Genomic DNA, 23621 nt, shown 5'->3' on the forward strand with positions numbered 1-23621 from the left:
CGTTCTCACTGAGAGAGGTATTCGGTAGGTGGCACACACACCATATTGCCTTGCCAAATCTGAAAAATTCTGAGCTCCTGAAACCCTCTGGCCTCTGGGGTTGGAATCAAGGCTTGGGGCCTCTCCTCGGGAGAGCAGGGGACAGAACAGAGCCCTGGGGCGTGTCTCCAAGTCACCAGCCAGCCTAGTGTGGTTCTGGCTTGACGGCCCCAGTGAGTGATGCTCAGGGAGGGGCATGCAGGCAGGAGCCCGGGGTGTCTGGGGGAGCCCTGCCCTGCGGAACAGTGATGCTCCAGTTGCTGAGGGGTGTCAAGCAAGCTAGAGACCATCTGAGCAGAAGGAGCGTTGCCACTGAAGCCTGCCCAGGAGAGCAGGGCTCTGTCCTGCTGCACATGGCCTCAGAAAGTCAAGGTCCTTATGCCCAATCCAGCATCCTTTAAGGCCGGGTATTCTGTGGCCCCTCCCACTCCATGTTTAAGTTCTGATGACAGTGTGGAACGTGTTCGCACACATGGACAGTACACGTGGGAGAGTCAGAGCTCAGGGTAAAGCCCTGGGTTGTAGGGTTTGACTTCAGCCTCCCCTTGGAAGATGGGATTCTACTCGCTGACTTAGCCGTGTGTGCACGTACTCACTGAGTATCTAGTTCCCACCAAGTGCTACGCCAGGGGCTGGGGGCAGTGAAAGGAACCAATGAGAGAGTCATAGGGAAAACCCTTTAGAAGCCACAGAGCAGCTGACCGTGTTGTGTTACCTGTCACTTAGTGTTCTGTCACTTAGTGACTTAGTGTCACATAGGTTAGCCCACAGCATTTCCCCCTTCATGACGCCCTGTGTGTTAGCTTTCAGGTCCATCAGGGAGAGAGGGGCAGAGCTTATCGGTCCTACCTTATAAGCTTGAGAGGCTGAAGCCCAGGGCAGCATTTTGAGATGTGAAATGTCCAAGAGCGACCTGCTCCGCTGGCCTGGGAGTGACAGGCTTTTTTCTTAGCGAGTGCTCAGCTCTTACGTGTTCCAACTTGCCATCTCCCAGAGAAATACTATGACGACTGTATCTTTTATGCCATGCTAAACAGACAGCTCTTTCCATAGGAGAACCTGGGAGTATCTGCCAACGTGTGAAGGTAGGTACTGAGCAGCCAGCCTGGAGAAAGTCTGTAGATGACAACATGCGTTGGTGACTGAGCGATGGCTTGTAAATAGCAACTCTGAGAACAGCTGTGGTGCCATTTGACTTCCATGTTTTTCTGAAACTCAATTGAGGTTATTTTACATAAATAAAGTCATACTTGTTCACTGTATAAAATTTGGAAAATACAGAGAAAAAACAAAGGAAAAGGAAGACCACCTACCGTTCACATTTTAGTTACGTTCTTCCTAGGTTATGTATTTATTTACTTACTTACGTATTAGTTATCTTCGGGACCTGAAGATACTTGCGTGTCTTTGCAAAATTGGGATTTAACTGTATGTACAGATTTTTACCTGGTTCTGTCTACATCACTACATCTTCGCAAACATGACTTTCATGGCTGCATACTGTTTCACCGTTGTTGGCTTTCTCTGTGGTTGGATATTTAGATTGTTTTCCAATTTTCACAATTGTCCGTTGTCTTGTACAGAGGATTCGCATTTGTACGTTCTGACCCATATCTCTGGGTTACCCCCTCGTGTGCAGTTTTGGCTCTGGAGTGACTGGGTCAACTTTATGAAGCTGGTTTGTGCACCTCGAGGCTGGGTTTGCTGCGTGGAAACTGTGACAGATGGCTTCTGTATGGGCTAGTGTGAAAAATGGAAACAGTGGCTGTCAAATGAAGAGCTACCTTTCTTCTCACACTTGGATCCTGAGCACGCCATTCAGATCAACCTTTAGTGTTGGTCAGATGGGCTTCCGCCACCCATGGACGGCTGTCCTCACACAGCAGCTCTGAGTGTTCGGACATGCAATGTGGGTTGTAATTACTGACAGTAGTTATTTATCAGAGTAAGGTTTTCTAGGGAATCCGTTTACCGAAAGAGTCAGCACAGAAGGTTAGTCCCACATTTACCAATAACCCTTCCCTTTGGTGAGGAAACGGCATATTTGCGTCTTGGCCTGGATGTGTGTATCATGGGATTTCTGTTCTGACTATCGTTTTTGGTTTTTTGAAAATGATGCTTTTGTGCCTGCTAATGTTGATGACTCTTTATTCACGACTCTCAGAGCCGTGGCTGGGATGGCAGCCTCCAGGGGAAGGTTGTCCCACTCCTGCTTCCTAGGCCCCAGTTACCAGCAGGAGCTGAGCCTTGTCAGAAGTTCTTGCTTGTCCTGTGGCATCGAAGCGCTTTCTCATCCGTCCCCACTGGGCTCAGGCTTCCTCTCCCTACGCTGATTTTGTGTGGCTCTCCATGTCCCTTTCAAGGAACACATTTTCTTTTCCGTGACGCGCGCTCCCATCTGCGTCCTTAGCTGTGGTGGCGGGCGGGTGGGAGCCGTCTTGGCGTCTGGCCTCCTGGCTGCTCTCGCTTCCGCCCCATCCGCTCCACCTGGAGTGAGTGAGCGGGCGCCGCTCCCCGGGGATGATAGAGGTTCATCTACTGGCCCGTGGACACCGACCATTCTCCAGCGAGTGGGGGCTCAATAGAGGCCTGTTCTCTGCACGGTTTTGAAAACCAGTACGCCAGGGACGCCACCGATGTCTTCGTTGTTTTCTAGAAAAGAAGACGCCGAGGAAGGGCAGGCCGTCCCGGGACTGGCGGGAGCGCAGGAACGCCATCCGCCTCAACACGGAGCACACGGTGGAGACGCTGGTGGTGGCTGACGCGGACATGGTGCAGTACCACGGGGCCGAGGCTGCCCAGAGATTCATCCTCACCGTCATGAACATGGTGAGTCCCGAAGCGCGGGCCGGATCGGGAGGCCGGTTTCCTCTTGGCGCAGTGTCCTCCGCTTCCCTTCGGTTAAGGAAAAAACTGGTCCGGGGGATAGAGGCACACACAGGCTTGTGAGCCTTGAGCAGGGACGGGCGGACGGGGCATGTGGGACTCCCCATGGCAGAGGGCCTGTCCGCTGACTCGCCTTGGTGCCGTGTTGCATTGCCTGGGTTTGCTCAGTGAGTGGGCCCTGCCCGCCCTCCTTGCTAGAGCCTTCCATGACCCTGACTATGTGCAGGACCCCCTCCTAGGGGATTCAGAGTTGAATGAGCCCTGTCCCTGCGCTAAGGAGTCAACAGCATAGTGGGAGGAATCCAGATGAAACTTGAATGTGGAGCAGAGCTTGCTGTGTGCAGTGAGGCCTGGCAGGAAGATGGCAGAGAGGCTGACTCGTGGAGGGAACCAGGGAAGGAGCCTGTATGTGCGTCCGATTTGATGAGTGAGGTCGGAGGGGATCCTTCGAGTGATGGGTGGCTGGGGGAGGGGCTGCACTTTTCACATTTTAGACATGGGAAGATCTTTGAACACATTCCAACCCCAGCCACCCATCTACCCTCCTAACAAGCGCTCTTGAAGACCTCCTGATATTGTGTCAGGTGCTGAGGAAACAAGCGCAAACCAGACCTGGTCCTTCCTTGGAAGGCAGGGCTATCAGTGAATCAATCAGCGTCCATATTACAGTAGAAGTATCTGTGGGGACGGCTGGGGTGTGGTGGGGTGTGGGGGGTGTGGTGAGTGATCACCCACAACACAGAGGCATCAAGAGAGACTTGATCCCTGAGCTGAGCGAGAGGAAGTATTGGCCAGACTGGGGAGGGGCAGCAGGTCACCTAGGACGGGAAGCCAGAGCTGCATTTAGGGGGAGGGGCGGCATGGCAGGATGCAGTTGCAGCAAGAAATGGAGCCTTAGTGTCATGAGCGGGGTCGGATTTGGGAGGGCGGCTGAGACATCCTGAAGAGTGGGGTGTCTGAAGAGGCAGAGAATAGGAACGTGTCCGGAGTTCCAGAAGACTCCAACAGCTGCACACGGGTGGGTGGGAGTGCGAAAAGGCCAGAAAGAGCATTGGGCATGGATCATGTGTGGGGAGAGGGTCTGAACTAAGGGGCAGGGGTGAGGAGGGAAGAGGGGGCCCTGCAGAGAGGAGGATGTGCTGGGAGGAAGGACCTACAGGAACTGGGGACTGGCAGGGGGCGGGGCTTGGAGAGGCAGGCGGGGGAGGAAGTGAGAGAAACCCGGGGTACACCTGGGCTATGAGCTGGTGCCTGGAGGAATGGCTTTAGGGAATGTTGGGGACGGAAGCTGGATGGGGTCACACCAAAATACGAACAGCATGTGAAGGAGAAGCAGTAATTGCAGACTTGGCTGAGGGCGAGGAAAGAGAAGCCCCTTGCTTGGTGGAATCTGGGTCAAGGATGGCTGTAGAGGGAAAGGGGAGCAGGGTTAGGAATGGAAAGTTCAGGCTCAGGCAGGCCTGCCCTGGGCCCTGCTCTGCCCTCACTCCGGGCGGGCGGTGTCAGACCGCGCTGAGCCTGCTCCTCCACAGCCAGGCCGGGGTTCAGCCACAAGTGCCCCGTGCCTGGCACAAAGGTTCCTGTGGCTTATGGAAAGGGAGTGAGTAGGCCCTGAGCTGTGCTGTGGGAGTGAGAAGTGGCTGATGGAGGCAGGGGACACCGCCAAGGTCACACGGGAAGTCACTGGCAAGGCTGTGACCTTCAGACTACGCCTCTCCCCTACTGGCCCCAGGAAGAGACGCTCCAGAACCACACCCTGGCCTAGTGGGGTGCGCCCCCCACAGTCCTGCGTGCTGTAAAGTCCGATGGTCTGTTGGGCTGGTAGGCTTTCGGGACACAGATCTATTTGTGGGTTGTCCCATCTGTGTCTGTGCCTACCCCACAGGCTTTGTTCTAAAGCCCAGGCTGCTTTGGGAGCATGTGAGAGCAGTGCTGTCATGCTGAGTTACTGTAGGGACCCATGGCCTTCCCCACATGACGGGCTTTTCTCTAAAGCACCCCGGCAGTGTGGACCCCGGGGGACCCTCAGCTGGTGATCTGTTTTCAAGACATGGCCTCTGTGGGCACCTAGTCACCCTCTCTTCCCAAGTCAGAAAGTCTGGGAGTTCCAGTAACTTTTTATTTCCTTCCTTCCTTCCTTCCTTCCTTCCTTCCTTCCTTCCTTCCTTCCTTCCTCTTCCCTCCCTCCCTTCCTCCCTTTCTTCTTTCCTTCCTTCCTCTTTTCCTTCATTCCTTTTTCCTTTCTCTCTTGTTCCCTCCTTCACTTTCTCCCTCACTCCCCCCTCCCTCCATCCCTTCCATTCTTTCCTTCCTTCCTTCCTCCTTTTCAAACCTTTTTCAGATTTATTCTTCTTTAAAAAACAATTGTGGTAAAAAGTACATAAAGTTTACCATCTTAACCTTATTTTCAAGTGTGCAGTTCAGTGGCATTAAGTACATTTATACTGTTGTGCCACCATCTAGCTCCAGAACTTTCTTCATCTTGCAAAACTGAAGCTCTCTACCTGTTAAACACTAACTCTTCATTCCCCCTCCCCCAGCCCCTGTCACCCACCATCCTTCTTTCTGTCTCTATGAATTTGACTGCAATAGGTACCTCATGTAAATGGAGTTATACAGGATTCGTCCTTCTGTGCCCGGCTTATTTCACTCCGCACGGCGTCCTCAAGGTTCGTCCATGTTGTAGCAGGTGTTGGAATTCCCTTCCCTTTTCAGTCTGAACGATACTCCATTGTACGAATGCAGCACATTTTGTTACCGTTCCTCCATCGATGGACACTTGGGCTGCTTCCACCTTCTGGCTGTTTTGAATCAGGCTGCCGTGAACGTGGGTGGACAGAGATCTGAGTTCCTGCTCTCACTCCTTTTGTGTATGAGTATATATGCCCGGAAGTGGAATTGCTTTTGTTAGCTTTCATTGGTGCCTGGCCCTGGTTTCTGCGCAGTATTTCTGTGTCCTTCCTTTGCGTAAACCCAGGCGTAAACCCAGGCGCTACTGGCGGCTGGGCGGGGATGGGCTGCAGTGCAGCAGTCTGCCGAGTGGAGACCTGGGAGGAGAGTTGGGGGGCGGGGGGCGCCAGCTGTGCATCAGACTGGTCTGCAGATAATTTCACCTTGTTTATTGTTTAAAGAAATTGCCCAGGGCACAAGTGCAAGGAAGAAATCCTCATTACAACAACGGAAGTAATAAGAGGGCACAGCTCCTTCTTGGGTATTTCTGGTGTAATTTATCATCTGGGTAGGGGCAGGGAGGGGGGTCGGACATGGGACTATGCTCCCCACCCCCCACCGTCCATGGACTGTGAGGCACTGAATGGCTGTGATGCTTGGCTTTAATTTGACCCTCTTCACTCCTCTTCAGCTGCTTGTCCTGAGATGATGGAGGCTCCAGGTCCTGCGGCTGAGGGCAAGTCCAGGGCTGGGAACATTAAAATGGGATTTGGATGTCTCCTGAAGCGGCCTGCCTGATAAGGGCCATGCCCCCATGGGGAAGGGCACAGGGCATGCGTATACTAGCCCTCAGCCCTCAGGCATCTGTCCTGGGCTTTCTTGGCCCATCTGACAGGCCAGAAAGCAAACGAAAGCAGAGTCCCCTGACCCACTCACACAGACTCACCACTGGGAACTGTTTCTGTTGTCTCTATCCAGCAAATTGAAAAACAAGGTACCTTTAGATCCTCCATCACCAACTTCAATCCCTCCAATTCTAGTTCGGACAATCTGAAGGACTCTATCCTGCCTGTGGCTATTTTAGGAAAGGGATTTCTGTTAACAGGTAAGACCCTCTCTAAGCGAGGAGGATGGGAAAGGATGACGGCTGGGGCTAGGGGTCCTCTCATTAGACAGGCCCCTGGGGGCAGTGAGCAGGAAGGAGAGGCCAGCCAGCGCACCTTCCTCCTGTCACTGAGTGTTTTCTGTGGCCCGCCAGGATGGAAGTGGCTCTGTCTCCTTAGCTACCTTGGATTGGGAAGGAAATCTGCTGGAGTGCTTGCCACCCTCATTCCAACATAGCTCTTTCCAGGCTGCAGGAAGTAGTGTCACCAGGTACCCACGTCAGGTGCCCCCTTTCCTCCCCTCCCACTTGGGTCTCTGTGGGCAGAGACCCTCTCGCCCATGTATGTCTCCCTGACCCCCGATGCTAAACCTAGAGAGGTCCCTGTCCCCAAGGCAAGTGGAGGGCTTGTAGGGCCTTGGTGTGTGACAGTGCATTCCCCAGCTGGGAGAATTTGGTGTGAAGCGTTTGCTCACAGTTTTCATAGCATCTCATAGTTGGAATGTATTAGATCAGTGTCAATCAGTGGCCCGCTGGCCTGTATTTGAGAGGAAGGAAGGAAGTGGAGGTCTGTAATGAACTGACCAGTCCAGATGGCAAGCTGGATGATTTCATGTTACTTCCTTCTCCTAGCTGGTGGATTTCATCATTTGTGTCTTACGGAGAAAATGGAAGCTTGGTGGGGCGGGGAGGGGTGTGACAGGGCCAGGGTGCAGGGCCAGGGAGTACACTGCAGGGTGAGGACTCAAACCCAGGGCTGAGGGACCCCGTCTCACCTTTTTCAAGGTGACAGGCAAGTCTGCAGCTGGTCGTTTCTTTCCGCCTCCACCTCGGATGGACCACCATTACTTCCAGCCTTCCTAACTTCAGGAGCTACTTGGCCGTGTTCCTCACTTCCACTCTCTTCCTCCTTGAATCCTTCCTGCAGAACAGCCAATCAGATCGTCATCCAACAGAATTAGGGCTTTGTCACTACGAGCTGCTAAGCCCCTCTGTGCCCTCCCTTGCGTTTGATATGGAATCCCCCCCTTTTTCTGCATAGCCCTTAGAGGCCATGTCACTGGGGCCCGTCTGCTTCTCCACCTCAGCACTGACTCTTGCCATTCTGGTCACCGTTTCTCCGGTACCCCCAGCTCCTCTCAGACTCATCGTCTTTTCAAGAATGCTCTTCTCCCCACTCCTTCTAGAGCTAGCGCCACTGTCCTTTAGGTCTCCCCGTAAATGTCCTCTTGGAGAAGCCCTCTGTGCCGACCCTTCTGAAAAGGCCAACCTGTTTTCTTTATCATAGTAGTCTGCTGTTTACTTGCTGGCTCTTATCCTGATTTATAATTCCGTATTTATTTGCTTTTAAAAAAGCCATCTTGTTGCAGAGTTTTATATGTTATTGAATTGAAGCTGCTATAAATTCAAATTAGAATGTCATAACTTTAGGATGTTAATATAACCCATAGTAACCACAAAGAAAATAGCTATATAATATACACAAAAGGAAATGGGAAGGGAATTAAAAAGTTTCATTATAAAAAATTCAACTAGACACAAAAAAGTCAGTAATGCAGGAATGAGAGACCAAAAAAAAAAAACCAACTATAACGTATATAGAAAACAAATAGCAAAATGCAGAAGAAAGTCCTTATCGGTAATTGCTTTAAATGTAAATGGATTAAGGTCTCCAATCAAAAGACAGATTGGTAGAATGGATTAAAAAAAACAAAAAATGTGACCCAAGGATTTGCTGTCTACAAGAGACTCACTTTAGATCCGAAGACACAAATAAGTTGAAACCAACAGGATGGGAAATGATATACCATGCAAATAGTAACCATAAGAGAGTAGCAGTGGCTATACTGATAGGCTTTAATCAAAAAAAGGTTACAAGAGACAAGGATATGGAATATTAATAAAAGGTTCAATATAGCAAAAAGATTTAACAATTATAAGTATTTACATACCTAATAACAGACCATCAAAATGTATGAAGCAAAAATTGATAGCACTGAAGGGAGAAGTATACAGTTCTCTAATAATAGAGACTTCACCCCAGCTCTCAATAGTACATAGGACAACTAGACAGAAGACAAGCACAGAAATAGAGGGCTTGAGCAACAAAATAAATCAACTAAATTTAACAGACGTACAGAACACTCTAACCCATGACAACAGAATATTCCTTACTTTCAAGTGCGCAGGGGGCATTCTCAAGGACAGACCATGTTAGGCCACAAATTAAGTCAAACAGATTTAAAAGATGTCATACAAAGTATCTTCTCTGACTGCAGTGGGATTAAGTTAGGAATTGATAACAGAAGGAAAACTAGAAAATTCACAAATGTGGGGAAAAAAAACCACTATACTCTTAAACAACCAATGGGTCAAGGGAGAAATCACAGAGGAAATGAAAAAATACATAGTGATGAATAAAAATAAAAATGCAACATACAAAAACTTACATGACATAGCAAAAGCGGTGTTCAGAGGGAAATGTGTAGCTGTAAATGCTTACATTAAAAAAGAAGAAAGATTTCAAATCAATAACCCAACTTTACAACTTAAGGAACTAGAAGAAGAACAAAGCTAGTGGAAGGAAGGAAATAATAAAGATTACAGCAGAGATAAATAAAGGCTAGAAAAATAATAGAGAAATTAAACAAAACCGAGAGTGGATTTTTTAAAAACAAATTAAAATTGACAGACCTTTAGCTCAATTGACTAATAAAAAAAATCAAATCACTAGAATCAGAAACAAAAGTGGAGACATGGCTACCAAATTCTACAGAAATAAAAAGATTATAAGAGTACTATGAACCATTGCATACCAACAAATTGGATAACCTAGATGACTTGGATAAATTCTTAGATTCACAAAACCTACCAAGACTTAATCACACACACACACACACACACACACACACACACAAAAAAAAAAAAAAAAAAAAAAAAATCTGAACAGACATAACTAGTAAGGAGATTGAATCAGTAATGAAAAATCTGACAAAGAAAAGCCCCGGACCTGACAGTTTCACTGGTAAATTATACCAAGCTAACTAAAGGAGAACTAACTAACCGTTCTTCCTCAAACTCTTTGAAAAAAACCGGAGAGAACACTTTTTGACTGTTTCTATGAGGCCAGCTCCTGACTATTTCTATGGGGCCCTTATACTAAAGCCAGATGAAAAAACTATAAGAAAACTACAATTCCTTATGCATAGGAAAACAGTTTCCCTTATGAACATTGACTCAGAAATTCTCAACTAAATACTAGCAAACCAAATTTAACAGCACATTAAAAGGACTATAAACCATGACAAAGTGGGGTTTATTCCTGGATTGCAAGGGTGTTTCAACATACAAAAAAAGTCATTCAGTGTAATATACCACATTAACAGAATGAAGGAAAAAAAAAAGGATCATCTCAATTGATGCAGAAAAAAAAAACATTTGATAAAATTCAACACCCTTTCTATGTAAAAACACACAACAAACTACCTCAACATGATGAAACTCATATATGAAAAACCCATAGTGAACACCATACTCAGGGGTGAATGCCTGAAAGCATGTCCTCTACGATGGAGTACAAGGAACGGATGCTTAGTTTCATCACTGGTATTTAGCATAGCACTACAAGTTCTAGCCGGAGTAATTAGGCAAGAAAAAGAAATAAAAGGCATCCAAATAGGAAAGAAGTAAAATTATCTCTTTTCACAGATGACATGATCTTATATGTAGGATACCCGGAAATTTCACAGAAAATTTTAGAATTAGCAACTCATCAAAGTAGAAGGCTACAAAGCCACCATGCACAAATCAGTTGCCTTTCTATACCTAACAGTATGCAATCCGAAAAGGAAGTTAAAAAAATGTTCCATTTACAGTAGCATCAAAAATAATAAAATACTTAAGAATTAACTTAGTCAAAGAGATGAAAGGCTATGCTAAAAACTACAAAACTTTGATGGAAGAAATTAAAGAAGACATAAATGAGTGGACAGACATCTGTGTTTATGGATTGGAGGACATTATTATAATAATAAGCCAATGCTACCCAAAGCAATCCACAGATTCAGTGAAATCTCTAGTAAAATCCTAACATTTTTCTTTGCAGAAATAGAGAAATCCATTCTAAAATTCCCATGAAATCTCAAGGGACCCTGAGTAGCCCCCAAAAAAAAAAAAAAAAAAAAAAGAAATCTTGAAGAACAAAGTTGGACGACTCACACTTCCTGATTTCAAAATTTACCACAAAGCTATAGCCACCCAAATACCATGGTACTCACATGAAGACAAACACAGACCAATGGAATAGAACAGAGATCCCAGAAATAAACCCTGACATATATGGTCAAATGATTTTCAACAAGCGTGCCAAGACCATTCAATGGGGGAAGTGACAGTCTTCAATAAATGGGGCTGGAAAAACTACATATCCACATGTAAAAGAATGGAGTTGGACCCTTACCTAACACCATATACAAAAATTAACTCAAAATAGATCAAAGACCTGAACGTAACAGCTAACACTATAAAATTCCTACAAGAAAAAATAGCAGTAAAAAGCGTCATGACATTGGATTTGGCAGTGATTTCTTGGACATGACACCAAGGGCACAGGGAACAGACGAAGAAATAGACAAATTGGGCTTAATCAAATTAATAAACTTTTATGTACAAAAGACTACAATCGGCAAATACTTGCAAGTTACATATCTGATAACCTCTGGACTATATAGAGAACTAAAACTCAACAACAACAAAACCTGATTTAAAAATGTGCATAGGACTTGAATAGACTCTTCAAAGAAGATATCCAAATGGCCAATAAGCGCGTGAAAAGATGTTTAATGTTGCTAATCATCAGGGAAATACAAATCAAAACCGTGATGAGATACTACTTACACTCATTAGGATGCTAGTATTAAACAAAAAAAAAACAAAAAAAGAAACAAAAAAACCAAACCAAAAAAAAAAAAAAAAAGAAAGAAAAAAGAAAAAAAGGACAACAAAACTAAAATAACAAGTGTTGGTGACTTTGTGCAAATTTTGCAAACTGGTATAAAGATCCAGATAAGAGCAAGTGACTGAGACGGTCAGAAAAACACCCTCCGTTTAGAAAGGAAGGTATTAAGGAGGGGGCTCCATCTGGCATTTGGGAAGCTCAGAAAGAAGCGGTTCCTGGTGGGTGATGGGAGCGTGGGGGCTGGATGAGAGGCGTGTTGGTCAACCCCACAGGCTGGTACCCAGGGCGTGGGGACTGGGCTTCCCTCAACGTGGCAGCGGGAAGCTGCTGCAGGCGTGTAAGTAGAAGAGTGCACGCAGTCATTTGTGTTTTAAAAGATCCCTCCGCCTGGCTATTACCCAGGGAAATGGAGTCCTGCTCCGGGCTCTGTGTCTTGCGCAAATCACTCACCTGCGCAGGTACGCGCGGAGGGAGAAGCCTCCGCCAGCCCGTGTCTCCCAGCTGGCAGCGCAAAGACCAAGTTTCCAAATGTTCTGTAGTGTCTTTTTACATATATAACTGATTTTCCTTTGGTTGGGGGGTGGTGACCCAGGAGCAGGAATATTTTAAAGAACAAATTGCAGACGGAAACAGGTGGTGCTGACACTAGAAACCCTGGGTTTGGGCAGCCAAATTGGAAAATGGGGCCACTTGACAGAGCTTTGGTTGTTTTTAGCTTCCTTAACAACCACGGGGTGGAGTGAAACCCTGAGAAGTTCCAGGCCAGTTCTGTTTGTAGGGAATTTTACCCAATTACCATGCAAAACAGACAACCAGCCTCTGGTGACCAGAGCGACTAGCCCGGTGTTAGAGCACGACGCACTGGTTCTCAGACCCAGCAGCCGTCCTCGAGAAGCTGCTGGGGGCTTGTTAAACGCAGGTGGCCGGGCCCACCCCCAGGTCTCTGATTCAGTGGGTCTGGGTGGGCTTCCACACATGCAGTTCCAGGTACCCAGGCAATGTGGGTGTGCTGCTCCTGGGTCCATGGTCAGAGGCTGGCGATATCCAGAGAGCAGCCCCGCCTGTGTGGGGTCCACATGGGCCCCTGTGGGATTCCAGAGTGTCATTTGCAGTCCCTGCTTGTCCCTGTGGAGGCCCTGAGTCGCACAGGTAGGTGTTGCTCTTGTGAAAACTCTGCTTGGCATGTGACTAGCTCTTCCCGAGGTTCCCCTGTCATCTGCTCCTTCTCTGGTCCCTGTCTGCCTCTCCTTGAGCGTGTCCCCAAGTCGCCCAGCCAGGAGAGCCGCAGGCTGCTGCTGCTGGCAATAGGTCCACCCAGCTCGGCCCCCGGGCTGCCAAGGAAATGTGACAAATGCAGCCGCGCTCTGAACGCTTGCCAGGACCCAGCCAGAGCTGGACGCCGGAGACAGAATTTCCAGACGATTGGCTGGGCTGTTCGCTGCCCAACCAGGTGTCTCCCTAAATATCGTATGGCCACTGCCTCCAAGATTTCTCCTGAGCATGAATTTCCATGGGAAAAAAAAGTCGGGGAGACTTTGTTACATGTCTTTGAGGCCCGCTGCTTTGTGTGTTGTGGCTGTTGTCCGAATTTCGTCTGGCTAGCCTGGCTTGGCGCCGGGCCTCCACGGAGATCCCGTGTATCTGTCCAGCCCTGTGCTCTCCTGAGTTTTGTGGGAACGTGGTACAGCTCACGTCAGGTGACAAGGCACTGTCTCTGTGCTCAGGCTCCCACACCTGCTCTCCTGGACCTGAGCATCCCAGGTACACGTCAAGAGGACATGCATTCCTACAGGCTTTAGACAGTGTGGTTTAGAGCATGAAGTTGTTTTCTAATTAATTAAGTCCCAATTTTTAATGGGATAAAATACAAATAATGAGGTTTACCACCGTCGTCAGTTTTAAGTGTACAGTGCAGTTTTGTTAAATGCATTCCCATCGCGGCGCAGCCCACCTTTAGAACATTGTCATCTTGCAAAGCCGAAACTCTCTACCCATTAAACAACTCCCCAACTCTCCCTCCCTCCCAGCCCCTGGAGCTCGAAGCTTTCTCTCCCCCTCCATCACATATTTTTTTGTACATTTGCTGCAGGGACGCTACTGAGCCTTTGGGGCGTGCTGTAGGGGATATGCAAAACTGTCATCGTCCCAGCAAGGAGAAAATGGGAGCTTCTGATAAGGGAGTTTGTTCCTGTTGTTTTGTTCTTCCTGAAATGTGTATCAGTTCATGCAGGTTCTTTTTGCTTTTCTTCTGTGGCATGTCAGAAAAAAAAGAATTGCTTTTTTTCCAACATTGCTTTACTGCATTATTTCTTTAAACCGATGTTATTCTTGAATGTCTTCGGCTGGTGTCCACGTTACAGGGGTGTGTAGATGGCACCTTGAAGCTGAAACCCAGTGCAACTGGACGTTTCTCTCTCCTAACTTCAAGTTTTCGTTCTTCCTAATTTTCATGTTTTGAATTGAGGTTTTCCAGTCTGGGCCTAATCCTAATGCTGAATATTTCTGGAAAAATTTGAATTGCAGCCATTGGGTGGTTCTCAAAATATCAAAACAAGGAAAAAGTTATGTGCTTTTTTTTCCTGTCTTCACCCAGGTTTGAGGATAGGTAATTAAGACATGACTTCACAATTGGCCTACGGATGGTCCAGTCTAAAAAAAAAAAAAAGACTGCTATTTTGTTCTTGAGGAAAGGAAATTTGGGGAGGGGGGAGTAAAAACAGAACAGCTGAATGTGTTCTGTTTTTCCTTGTGGGAAAGAATATTACATTACACAAAGGTTTTTTTGTGTATGTGTTTTCGTCTTTTTTGTTTTTTTTGCTTTAAATAATAGTTTCAAAGAGTAAAACCCAAGCAATGACACAACTAATTCCTTTGTCACACAGATGCTAAAACACTGTGTGTGCCTGGTTTCCGGCGTTTGTGTGTCAGGCGCTGGGTCCAGCTTCACTTGGCCTGGAGTAGCGGTGGTCATATTGTCTGAGGGGGTCAGTGTTTTATGTTGCAGTTTTAATGCCACTTCGGGAAAACTGTCTCTCTAGATTATGTCTACTAGAGCAAACAAACAAACAAGAAACAAGTAGAATATTTAAAACCAAGTGAAATAAGTCAGAGAGAGAAAAACACATACTGTATATCACTTATATGTGGAATCTAAAAATCCAAACGCTTGGATACAGAGAACAGACTGGTAGTTACCAGAGGTGGGGGGGTGGGCAAAATGGGTGAAGGTGGTCAGAAGATACAAACGTTCAGTTGTAGGATAAATAAATCCTGGGATGTAATACACAGCATGGTGACTATAGTTAATAATACTGTATCCTATATTTGCTAGTTGCTAAGACAGATCTTAAAGCCCTCATCACAGGGAAAAAGAATGATAGCTACGTGAGCTGTGGGTGTTAACTTATTGTGGTGATTATTTCACAGTGTTTACATACGAGGTCAGACAATTAAGTTCGCGAACTCATCCTAGAAAAAGTGCTACATACCTCATTGCTGAATATCACTACGGTCACCTTCGAAGTACTCCCCTTGGGAAGCTATGCACTGACGCCAGTGCCTAGTCCACACTTCAAAGCAATTTTGGAACTCTTTTCTGGAATGACCATCAGAGCTGTCATCGTATTACCCTTGATGTCCTGAATGTCATCAAAATGTCTTCTTTTCAATATTTCCTTTATCTTTGGGTAAAGAAGTCATTGGGGGCCAGATTACGTGAGTAGGGAGGGCGTTCCAATACAGTTATTTGTTTACTGGCTAAAAACTCCCTCACAGACAGTGCCGTGTGAGCTGGTGCATTGTCGTGATGCAAGAGCCATGAATTGTTGGCGAAAAGTTCAGGTCGTCTAACGTTTTCACGCAGCCTTTTCAGCACTTCCAAATAGTAAACTTGGTTCACTGTGTGTCCAGTTGGTACAAATTCATAATGAATAATCCCTCTAATATCAAAAAAAGGTGAGCAACATCGTTGCCACAAGTTCGCGAACTTAATCGTCTGACCTCATAGATCAAATCACCATGTTGTACACCTAAAACGAATACAGTGTTATGTATTTATTATATCTCATAAAACTGGGAAAACAACTGCAACAGGACATAATGAAATAAATAAATGTATTTTCTAAAAAAAAAAATTAATATTCATGAAGTTCTCATTCCTGTTCCCGCCATACCTCCTACCACCACCTTCATCACCCTCCCTGCCTCCTGCTTCCTCTGTGTTACAGAAAAGGAACTCAGGAGGGTCACGATGACCCGGGAACCCTCAAAGCCAGTGGGCTTTTTCCGACCATCTCAGTTATTTGAGGTTTCCTCTCTCTCTTCCCCTTGGAACACTTCCCTTTGATTTCTGGATATCAAAGTCCTTCTAATTACATTCTACCCACGAGAGGTGCAAAACTGAGAGGGACGTATCTTTTCTGTTACAATAACTTGATCTCAATGATAAGTGTTTGCTTAGAACGAGGACTTCCGGAAATAAAGAAGGACGGTGGTCTTATTTGGGCTGGACAAGCCTGGATTTGGATTGGGGTCACCGTTGACTGGTTGCGGGGCTTGAGCCGGTGGCTTTAGCTCCACAAGCTGGGGTGGTGAGATACGAACCCTGATGGGTGGTGATTAGGGTGAGAGATGGTATGGATGGTACACGGCCGAGGGTCACAGGCCTTGACCGTCTCCCTCTCTTTCCTAAAGGTCTCCTTCAACCTCCTGCCTGAAAGCCCAGCTTCATCTAACATCCTTTCTTTTCTTTTTTTCATAGCAACCTGTTCTATACATTTTTTTTTTTAACCAACTGAATTCATATTTATGGGAGTTTGGTTTCAGAAGACCTTTGAAATAATGTCTGGATTATATCTGCACTAGGGTGCCCTAAAAATGTATCCACATGACTGGTATTCATTTTTTGTTACCGGTATATACCGAGTATTACAACTTTAACAGTTTTTTCCTTTCTTAAAATGTGTATACATTATTTTTGGCACCCTCTGTATAGTTTGTTCAAATAAGACGATGAACACGGAAATTTCCATTTCATCTAATTATTCTTTCTTTGGATTTTTTTGTTCTGGAAGGACATAGCCGGTTTCTTTACTGTTAAGTTTTAACGAATATCATGTATTAACTAAAGTCCATCTTTTTTTTCCCCCTTAGTTTTCACCTAAGATCGCCACTCTGTTCCAGGTTGCTGCTATGTTTTTAAAAAACTTATGTCGTCATATGTGGATTTAGTTGTTTTTTTCTCTCTTCACAGGTATACAACATGTTTCAACACCACAGCCTGGGAATCAGAATTAACATACAGGTCACCAAGCTTGTGCTTCTAAGACAGCGTCCCGTAAGTCCGCTTTGGCCCTTCCCGGAAACTGTAACGGGTCTGGAAGCTTCCTCATTAATGTTGGCCACTGAGGAGGCGTCTAGGGGGTTGTCTGTCTTATCTGCCCTCCCTGGGTTTGCACATGGCGACAGTGTGCCCTGGGCCGGGGACCAGGGATGCCGGTGAGAGAAAGGCAGGTCCCATCACCGGAACTGGGAGTGCAAGTTATCCGCTCAAAATCTCGAGGGGCCCTGCGTGGTGGGCCTGTGTGCATCTGTCCATCGTTCGGGTACGTGTCACATGCATAGGCTTGATGGTGAGGTCTGTGCGGCCATAGCTACCCGTCAGGAGCTAAGCTCGAGCTGCAGCCCAAATTTGGATTCACCGTAGCATCGTGTCCCGGTCTTTTCCACTGACGGTGTTACCTGTAAGCAATGAACTTGAAGCAGTGAACGTGACGGTGAGGGATTGACGCTTGGCTGGGTACACTGTGCTCAGTGGGCTGACAAGAAGAATGGTTTTCTTTACTAACATAGTCTTCATCTGAACTTGAAAGTAGGCTCCGGGTGGCCTGTGGGTCTCTACCCGTGTGAGGTTTGTATCTGCGGGGAGGGCATCGTGGAATGAGGTCCCAATGAGCAGCTGTCTCCACCTCCACCCTCTAGTCTCTGCATAAACTCTGGCTCCCCTGGGCCTTTGCTTCTCTAAATGCCCTCCCTTCCCCCCCAATTTCTTTTAGGCCAAGTTGTCCATCGGGCACCACGGTGAGCGGTCCCTGGAGAGCTTCTGTCACTGGCAGAATGAGGAATACGGGGGCGCACGGTACCTTGGCAACAATCAGGTGCCAGGAGGGAAGGATGATACGCCCCCCGTGGATGCCGCCGTATTCGTGACCAGGTAAAGCTGGATTCGGCCCATAGCTGAAAACAGGAGAGGGAAAAGCCATGTCCCATTGGAGAGGAAAGAAGGCAGTTGGCCAGGAATTCAGGCTTGGAAATCAGACCATGAGCCACCTGTCTGAGCCTCAGTTTCCTCATCAGTAAAATGGGAATAAATGATAGCACCTGCCTCCAAGGTGTGAAGATTAAACGAGCATGGGAAATACTTTTTACAGCGCCTGACCCAAAGTAAGGGCCCAAAAAGCATTAGCCATTCTTGTTACTACTGTGATTGTTAATCTAAAAGTACTGAAATCCTGGTTACCCAAGAGTTTAAAAAACTTCCAAGAAAACCCATTGTTCATAATAGCTGAAGCAACCCAAGTGTCCATTGATGGACAAATGGACAAACAAAATGTGGTCCATCCAGACAATGGAATGTTATTCAGCCTTCAAAAGGAAGGGAATTCTGACACATGCTACAACATGAGTGAATTGTGAGGCCCTTGTGCTGAGTGAAATAAGCCTGTCATAAAAAAGACAAGCTCTGTGTCAATTTATTTCACGTATATGAGAGGCCTAGAGCAGTCAAATGCATAGAGAGAGTCGAACCATGGTAGACAGGAGCTGGTTGGAGGTGGGAGGGGGCTAGTTATTTTATAGATGTAGAGTTTGTTTTGCAAGATGAAAAGACTTCTGGAGATTGGGTGCACAGCGATGTGTATATGGGACCCTACTGAAGTGGCCAGTGAAAAACGGATCCGGTGGTCAATTTTATGTTACGTGTATTTTACCACAATAAAAAAGAAATGTATAAATGTTCTTTTGTAACGAAGCAAATTGGGGGGAGGTCCTGATCGCATGTGGGTGGTTCTTTGCACGCCTGGCTCTGACTGGGGTGGTCGGAAGGTGATGACTGGTGGCCCGGAAAAGCAAAGCTCCTTCAGAGGCAGGTGGGGCCAAGCCAAGCCATCCTGTGTCGCTCTGTTACCTGCAGCCAGCCAGCCAGGTGCTTGCTTTCTCCACGCACACACCTCAGCAGCCTCCTGAGCCATCGTAAGTGCTCTCACCCGCTTCTTTGCAGCGGCTGGACTGAATGGATGGGTGCCCGTCCCACCCTCCGGTTCCTCGCAGACGTTAAATGGAAGACCTCCCACGAGGACAGAGGCAGGCAGTGTTGGAGTCGGGGCTGGAAGCCAAGTTGGCCGAGAAGCATTGTTTAATAATTAGAGGCTGAGAGCTGCAATTCCCTCGGTTGGGATAATAATGGGCTGATGTTTTCACACGGAAATTGGGTGTGAGGCAGCTGCTGCTCTGGAGAAGGTGTTCGCTCCTCCCCAGGCATCCACGCCGAGGGCTGCACAGGCCAGGAGGCCAGGCGCTGTCTAGGGGCCAGTGTCCTGGGGTCCTGGACACGCTGGCCGATGTGAGGTTTTCTCCTCTTTTGCTTGCCCCCCCCTTCCGGGCTGTGGCTGAGCCCGAGAGTGTGTGCTCCTGGACTCCCACCAACCCTACAGATGGCCAGCTGCGGAAGGGGAATATGACATCATGTCCAGCAGAAGCTTCTGAGCCAGAAGCGGCAGAAGCTGGGTTTTCAGCAGCTACAGCCATGTCTACGGCTGGAAAGGACGTGTGAGTGGACTGAGTCGGGGGCCACATGGGGTCCCCACAGGACTGGGGCCCCCGGGGGCTTCGCCACATGGCACAGCTTTACCTTTGACTCTGCATCTCCCTTGGGAAGCCAGGAACGTGGGACTTTCCCCCCAAACCCAGGTCTGCGCTCCTGGAAGATACCAGGAATGAACACAAAGGGCTAGCCCAGACCATGTCTCCTTGGAGACGTCCGGCTGTCCGTCAACTTCCCCCGGCAGGTGACTCCATCCGGCTTTCCAGGAACGGTCTTCCTTTTGGCCTCCTGACCCAGGGAGTCCTTTGCAGGCCTGGCTCATGGGAGCGCTCATTGTACAGCTGTGGACCCAGTCGCACATTTTATCAGGTTTCCGAACACTGGGGAGAGGTGAAGCCACCTCCCTGGTAAGCTTGCAGGGCACGTTGAAAGCAGTCTGGAAATGTATATCAGCTGTTTAATAATAAAGGAGCCAGTATTTATTAAGCTCCCACTAGATGCCAGGCAGTAAGCTACGCACAGGATTAGCTATATAAGTTGTGGGGCCCAGTGCAGAATGAAAACGTGGGACCCCATGTTCAGACATTATCAAGAATTTCAAAACGGTGACAGCAGAGCATTCAACCACGTTGGGGTCAGGGCCTGTGTGACTGCAGGGGTCACACACCATGAAGTTAGCCTGTCACGTCCATCCGCACAGCCTTCCCTCTGGGGGAGCGGATGATGAGCCCTGCCTTGTTCCTTCCCTGAATGGACTCCACAGCCTCTCCCTGCGTGCCTGTCGTGAGTTTGCTGTGGGAGCTGGACGGCCTGGAGATGAAGCTGCCCCTGCAGGCAGATGGCTGCCTTTTCATTTTCTGAGAAAGGGCCTTGAACAAGAAGGAGAGAGAAGATTCAAATTTCGGCTGACTCAGGCCAGGCCCCTCACTGAGCTTGGTTCTCTACGGGCATGTCATTCCTCCTCAGGACAAGCAAAGGATGGGGCTGCAGGGGGGCACCGTTGGAGACCACCGGCGTCCCCTCAGGGTGGCCATGGGATGGGAGAACACACAGCGCCCGTCCGCTAACAGGGCTGGCTTTCTCCGCGATTCACTGTTGCCTGTGAATTGGCCACCATCATTGGTTCCATTCTCTTCTGTTGGACAGATGGCCACGTGCCCTTTCTCCCTTTGCCCAGGTGAGGCAGTGGAGTAAAACTTTCAACACATTCAATTGCTCACTCTGGGAAACGCTGGAAGCAAATCGTAGACCATCCTGGTGTTGGTCATGAGTGTGTGTGTGTGTGAGCATGAGCTCGTGTGAGACGTCAAAGAGGTGTCAGATCGAGAGCATTGGGTTAGGGTTAGGTAGACCCTGGACCAGGGAGCACATGTACGTCCCTGCTTTCGTGCTTTGTTTCCTCTCTGCTGCTTCCTGCCACCCTCAATCAAGTCACGAGCCTTCCTATTTCTGCTCTTATGGTCATTCCCTTGGAAGTTCCCTTGGTTCTGGAGTGGGTTCTGGAAAGCATGGGCTCTTGAAGGCTTTCTTTCTCCCCCTTGTTAAAGGGGTTTTAAAATTGATTGCTAAAATATATATTTGTTTGTCATGGAAACATTAGAAACTTGAGCCAACAAAACCCGTTAAGTTGCTGACAGGATTGCCCCCCAGCTCCTCCTCCCTGTCCCTGGGCCAATTTGGGGTCCACACCTTCTAATCTGTCACACCCACCCAGGCTGCCTGCCCGCCCTCTCCTCTGGGCTTGCAGGCTGTGGGGGGCACCTGGTAGAACTACTTTGGCCTGAGGCAGGGAGCCCGGACCAGGGAATTCTGTCCACAGGACCTCGAGTGGAAGCTTTTAAACCTACAGATGTGGAATCTGTGGGTGTGAGTGGGTGGGTGGAATCTTCCCCAGCCCCAGGGGAGTCAGTGAATGACTGTCAGAAAGGAGAAGGTGTTACCCAACAGGGGAAGGTATTAGCACCGGAGGGAAGATGAGATATGGCCCAACCAGGACCTGCCACTTTCTTTCACAACTTTGCGTGGGGTTACTAATCTTGTCAGGCTGGCCCCATCTTCCAGCCCAGAAGATTTTTTTGAAAAATGACAAGTGGTGGCTTCAGATCACACCTTGTAAACCTGAAGCTGTGCTTAAGTGTGTTCAGGGAATTGCAGATTTCGGCTGGCCCCTCACAGATGCCCCTGAGAAGATGAGCTGGGCACTTCTCACCCAGTCCCAGGCAGGGCACTGCCCCCGACAGTCCTCTGCTCAGCTGCTGACTGGGGGAACACATGGAAGGAACACTGGGAAAAGATGGGCCCAGACCCCTCATTTCACACACGAGTGGCTGAGCCCCGTGTATCTGCAGAACGGGGGTTGGACCACGTTTTTAGTATCTCTGATCGCTCATCTGTTCACAGCTATACACCTGGGGGTCCTGGGGAGGATATAATGTTTTAGAAATGACTTTGGGGTTGTCTTCTCACATAAGTGATACATGGTCCTCCCAGCACCTAAAACCGAGGCGAGCAGCTTGGGAAGTCATCTAGATTTGATGATATTGACTAATAATTGTCTCTGCTACATGACTTGGCAAACATCTTCTTCCAAAACGTTTTCAGCTGTTGGAAGAAGTCCTTCCAGCAACTGAGTGTTGCGTATGGAATAGTTTAGCTATAAAAGGAAGGTCTCGTGGGGTAACTGGAGCTTGTAGTTGGAAATGTGGGTGGGTTACTCGTGGCACACACCCCTAGTCGTTACTCTTTATTGTAACCTGTGACAAGTAAGCAGTAACACTGCTATGGGCCGGACAACGAACCAAGATTAATTGCTAGTGTTTCATTCTCCCATTCTTGGGGGTATTACATATCCACCTGACTGTTTTCTGTTTTTGTTTTTTCTTTTTAGGACAGATTTCTGTGTCCACAAAGATGAACCATGTGACACCGTTGGTAAGTTTAGCGTTAGAATAAAAATTTAGGGGACTCTTTATAACTTATGATAATTGCTGCCTTTTGGTGTTGCCTCTTTTCTTGCAAATTGATTCTTTGACTTTATTCCACTTGGTTTTTTTCCCTGCAACATTTTGAGGTTGCGTATGGCAGAAGGCATGTCGACAGAGGGTTAATAAGGAAGATGTGAAAGGTTACACCCAGAGAGGAGCCACTAGGCTGCCCCAGCGTGACTAGTTGGGGTACACTTGGTTCTGAGCTGCTTGGTCACCAGTGCAGGAGAGGGGACCTCGCTGAGCTAGGTGATTGTTAGTTTATTCTCATGCGCACGGATGACCATTACCAAGTGACTTAGGTGACATGTGACTGGTTGTGAGACGGGTCTCCGCCACCAGCCTTGGCCCCAGGCTTTCTGGTCACACAGCAACGATGCCACCCCCACTTAGTGCTGGCAAAACACATTTTCTTCTTCTCCCTCGTCTCCTTCCTCCATCTTCTCCTTCTGCCCACAGTGCCGTCTCTTCTCTCCCCAGTGACATCGGGCTTGTTCTTGACGTCTCATAGGTTTCACACTGGAGCCATTGTTTGAATGGAGAAATAGAATGCTTGGTTAATAGAAGGAATACCTAGAGGGTGTCTGGTTTTATCTGCTATAGCACACACCTTGATTCCCCAAGACGTCGAAATATTGTACCGCCGAAAGCCAACTTCTGAATCTAACATGCTTAGAATTATAGGAACGCAGTGTAGGGCTGAAAAATACATATTCTTATGGAATTGAAATGTTAAAAACCTGAGCTTCCCATGGTGTTTTATTGGTGTGTAGTCTTGACCCTTCACTTTGGCTCTGTCACATTCAAGCCCGTGACTTTGGTTAAATCCTCATCATGTACAGAATGATCACTTTGGACTAGGTGACTTATAAGACCCTTCAAAATCTCATGTGATGGTAGCTGACATGTATGTCACATTTTAGCCTTTACCAATGAGCCTTTTATATGTCACATTTCATCAACCATCTAACCAAATCTGAGAGCTGCGTGTCAAAAACCAACCAACCAATCAGAGCTTTGTATTCAGGGACTGTCTCCATAACAGAATGACCAGACAAATGTAATGTGACATAGGTCTCCAGAGAAGGACAGCTGACACTGACACACGTCTAAGCCTGGTTGGAGTGTAGAAGAAAGACCAGTTTCTGTTGATCTGTCCATTGA

General features: G+C 47.7%; 1 protein-coding gene across 3 annotated transcripts in view; it reads left to right on the forward strand.

The window, feature by feature from the left end:
* Nucleotides 1–23621, forward strand: part of ADAMTS17 (ADAM metallopeptidase with thrombospondin type 1 motif 17) — a 244956-nt gene that overhangs the window by 49535 nt on the left and 171800 nt on the right. For all 3 annotated transcript variants that reach the window (XM_074317647.1, XM_074317645.1, XM_074317646.1), the window contains exons 4-7: nt 2696–2868; nt 16906–16989; nt 17708–17865; nt 22361–22404. In XM_074317647.1, coding sequence (XP_074173748.1) covers nt 2696–2868; nt 16906–16989; nt 17708–17865; nt 22361–22404 — 459 coding nt within the window. The remainder of the gene's footprint in view (nt 1–2695; nt 2869–16905; nt 16990–17707; nt 17866–22360; nt 22405–23621) is intronic.

The sequence above is a fragment of the Rhinolophus sinicus genome, linkage group LG13 (assembly GCF_036562045.2).
Source record: "Rhinolophus sinicus isolate RSC01 linkage group LG13, ASM3656204v1, whole genome shotgun sequence".
Classification (NCBI taxonomy): domain Eukaryota; kingdom Metazoa; phylum Chordata; class Mammalia; order Chiroptera; family Rhinolophidae; genus Rhinolophus; species Rhinolophus sinicus.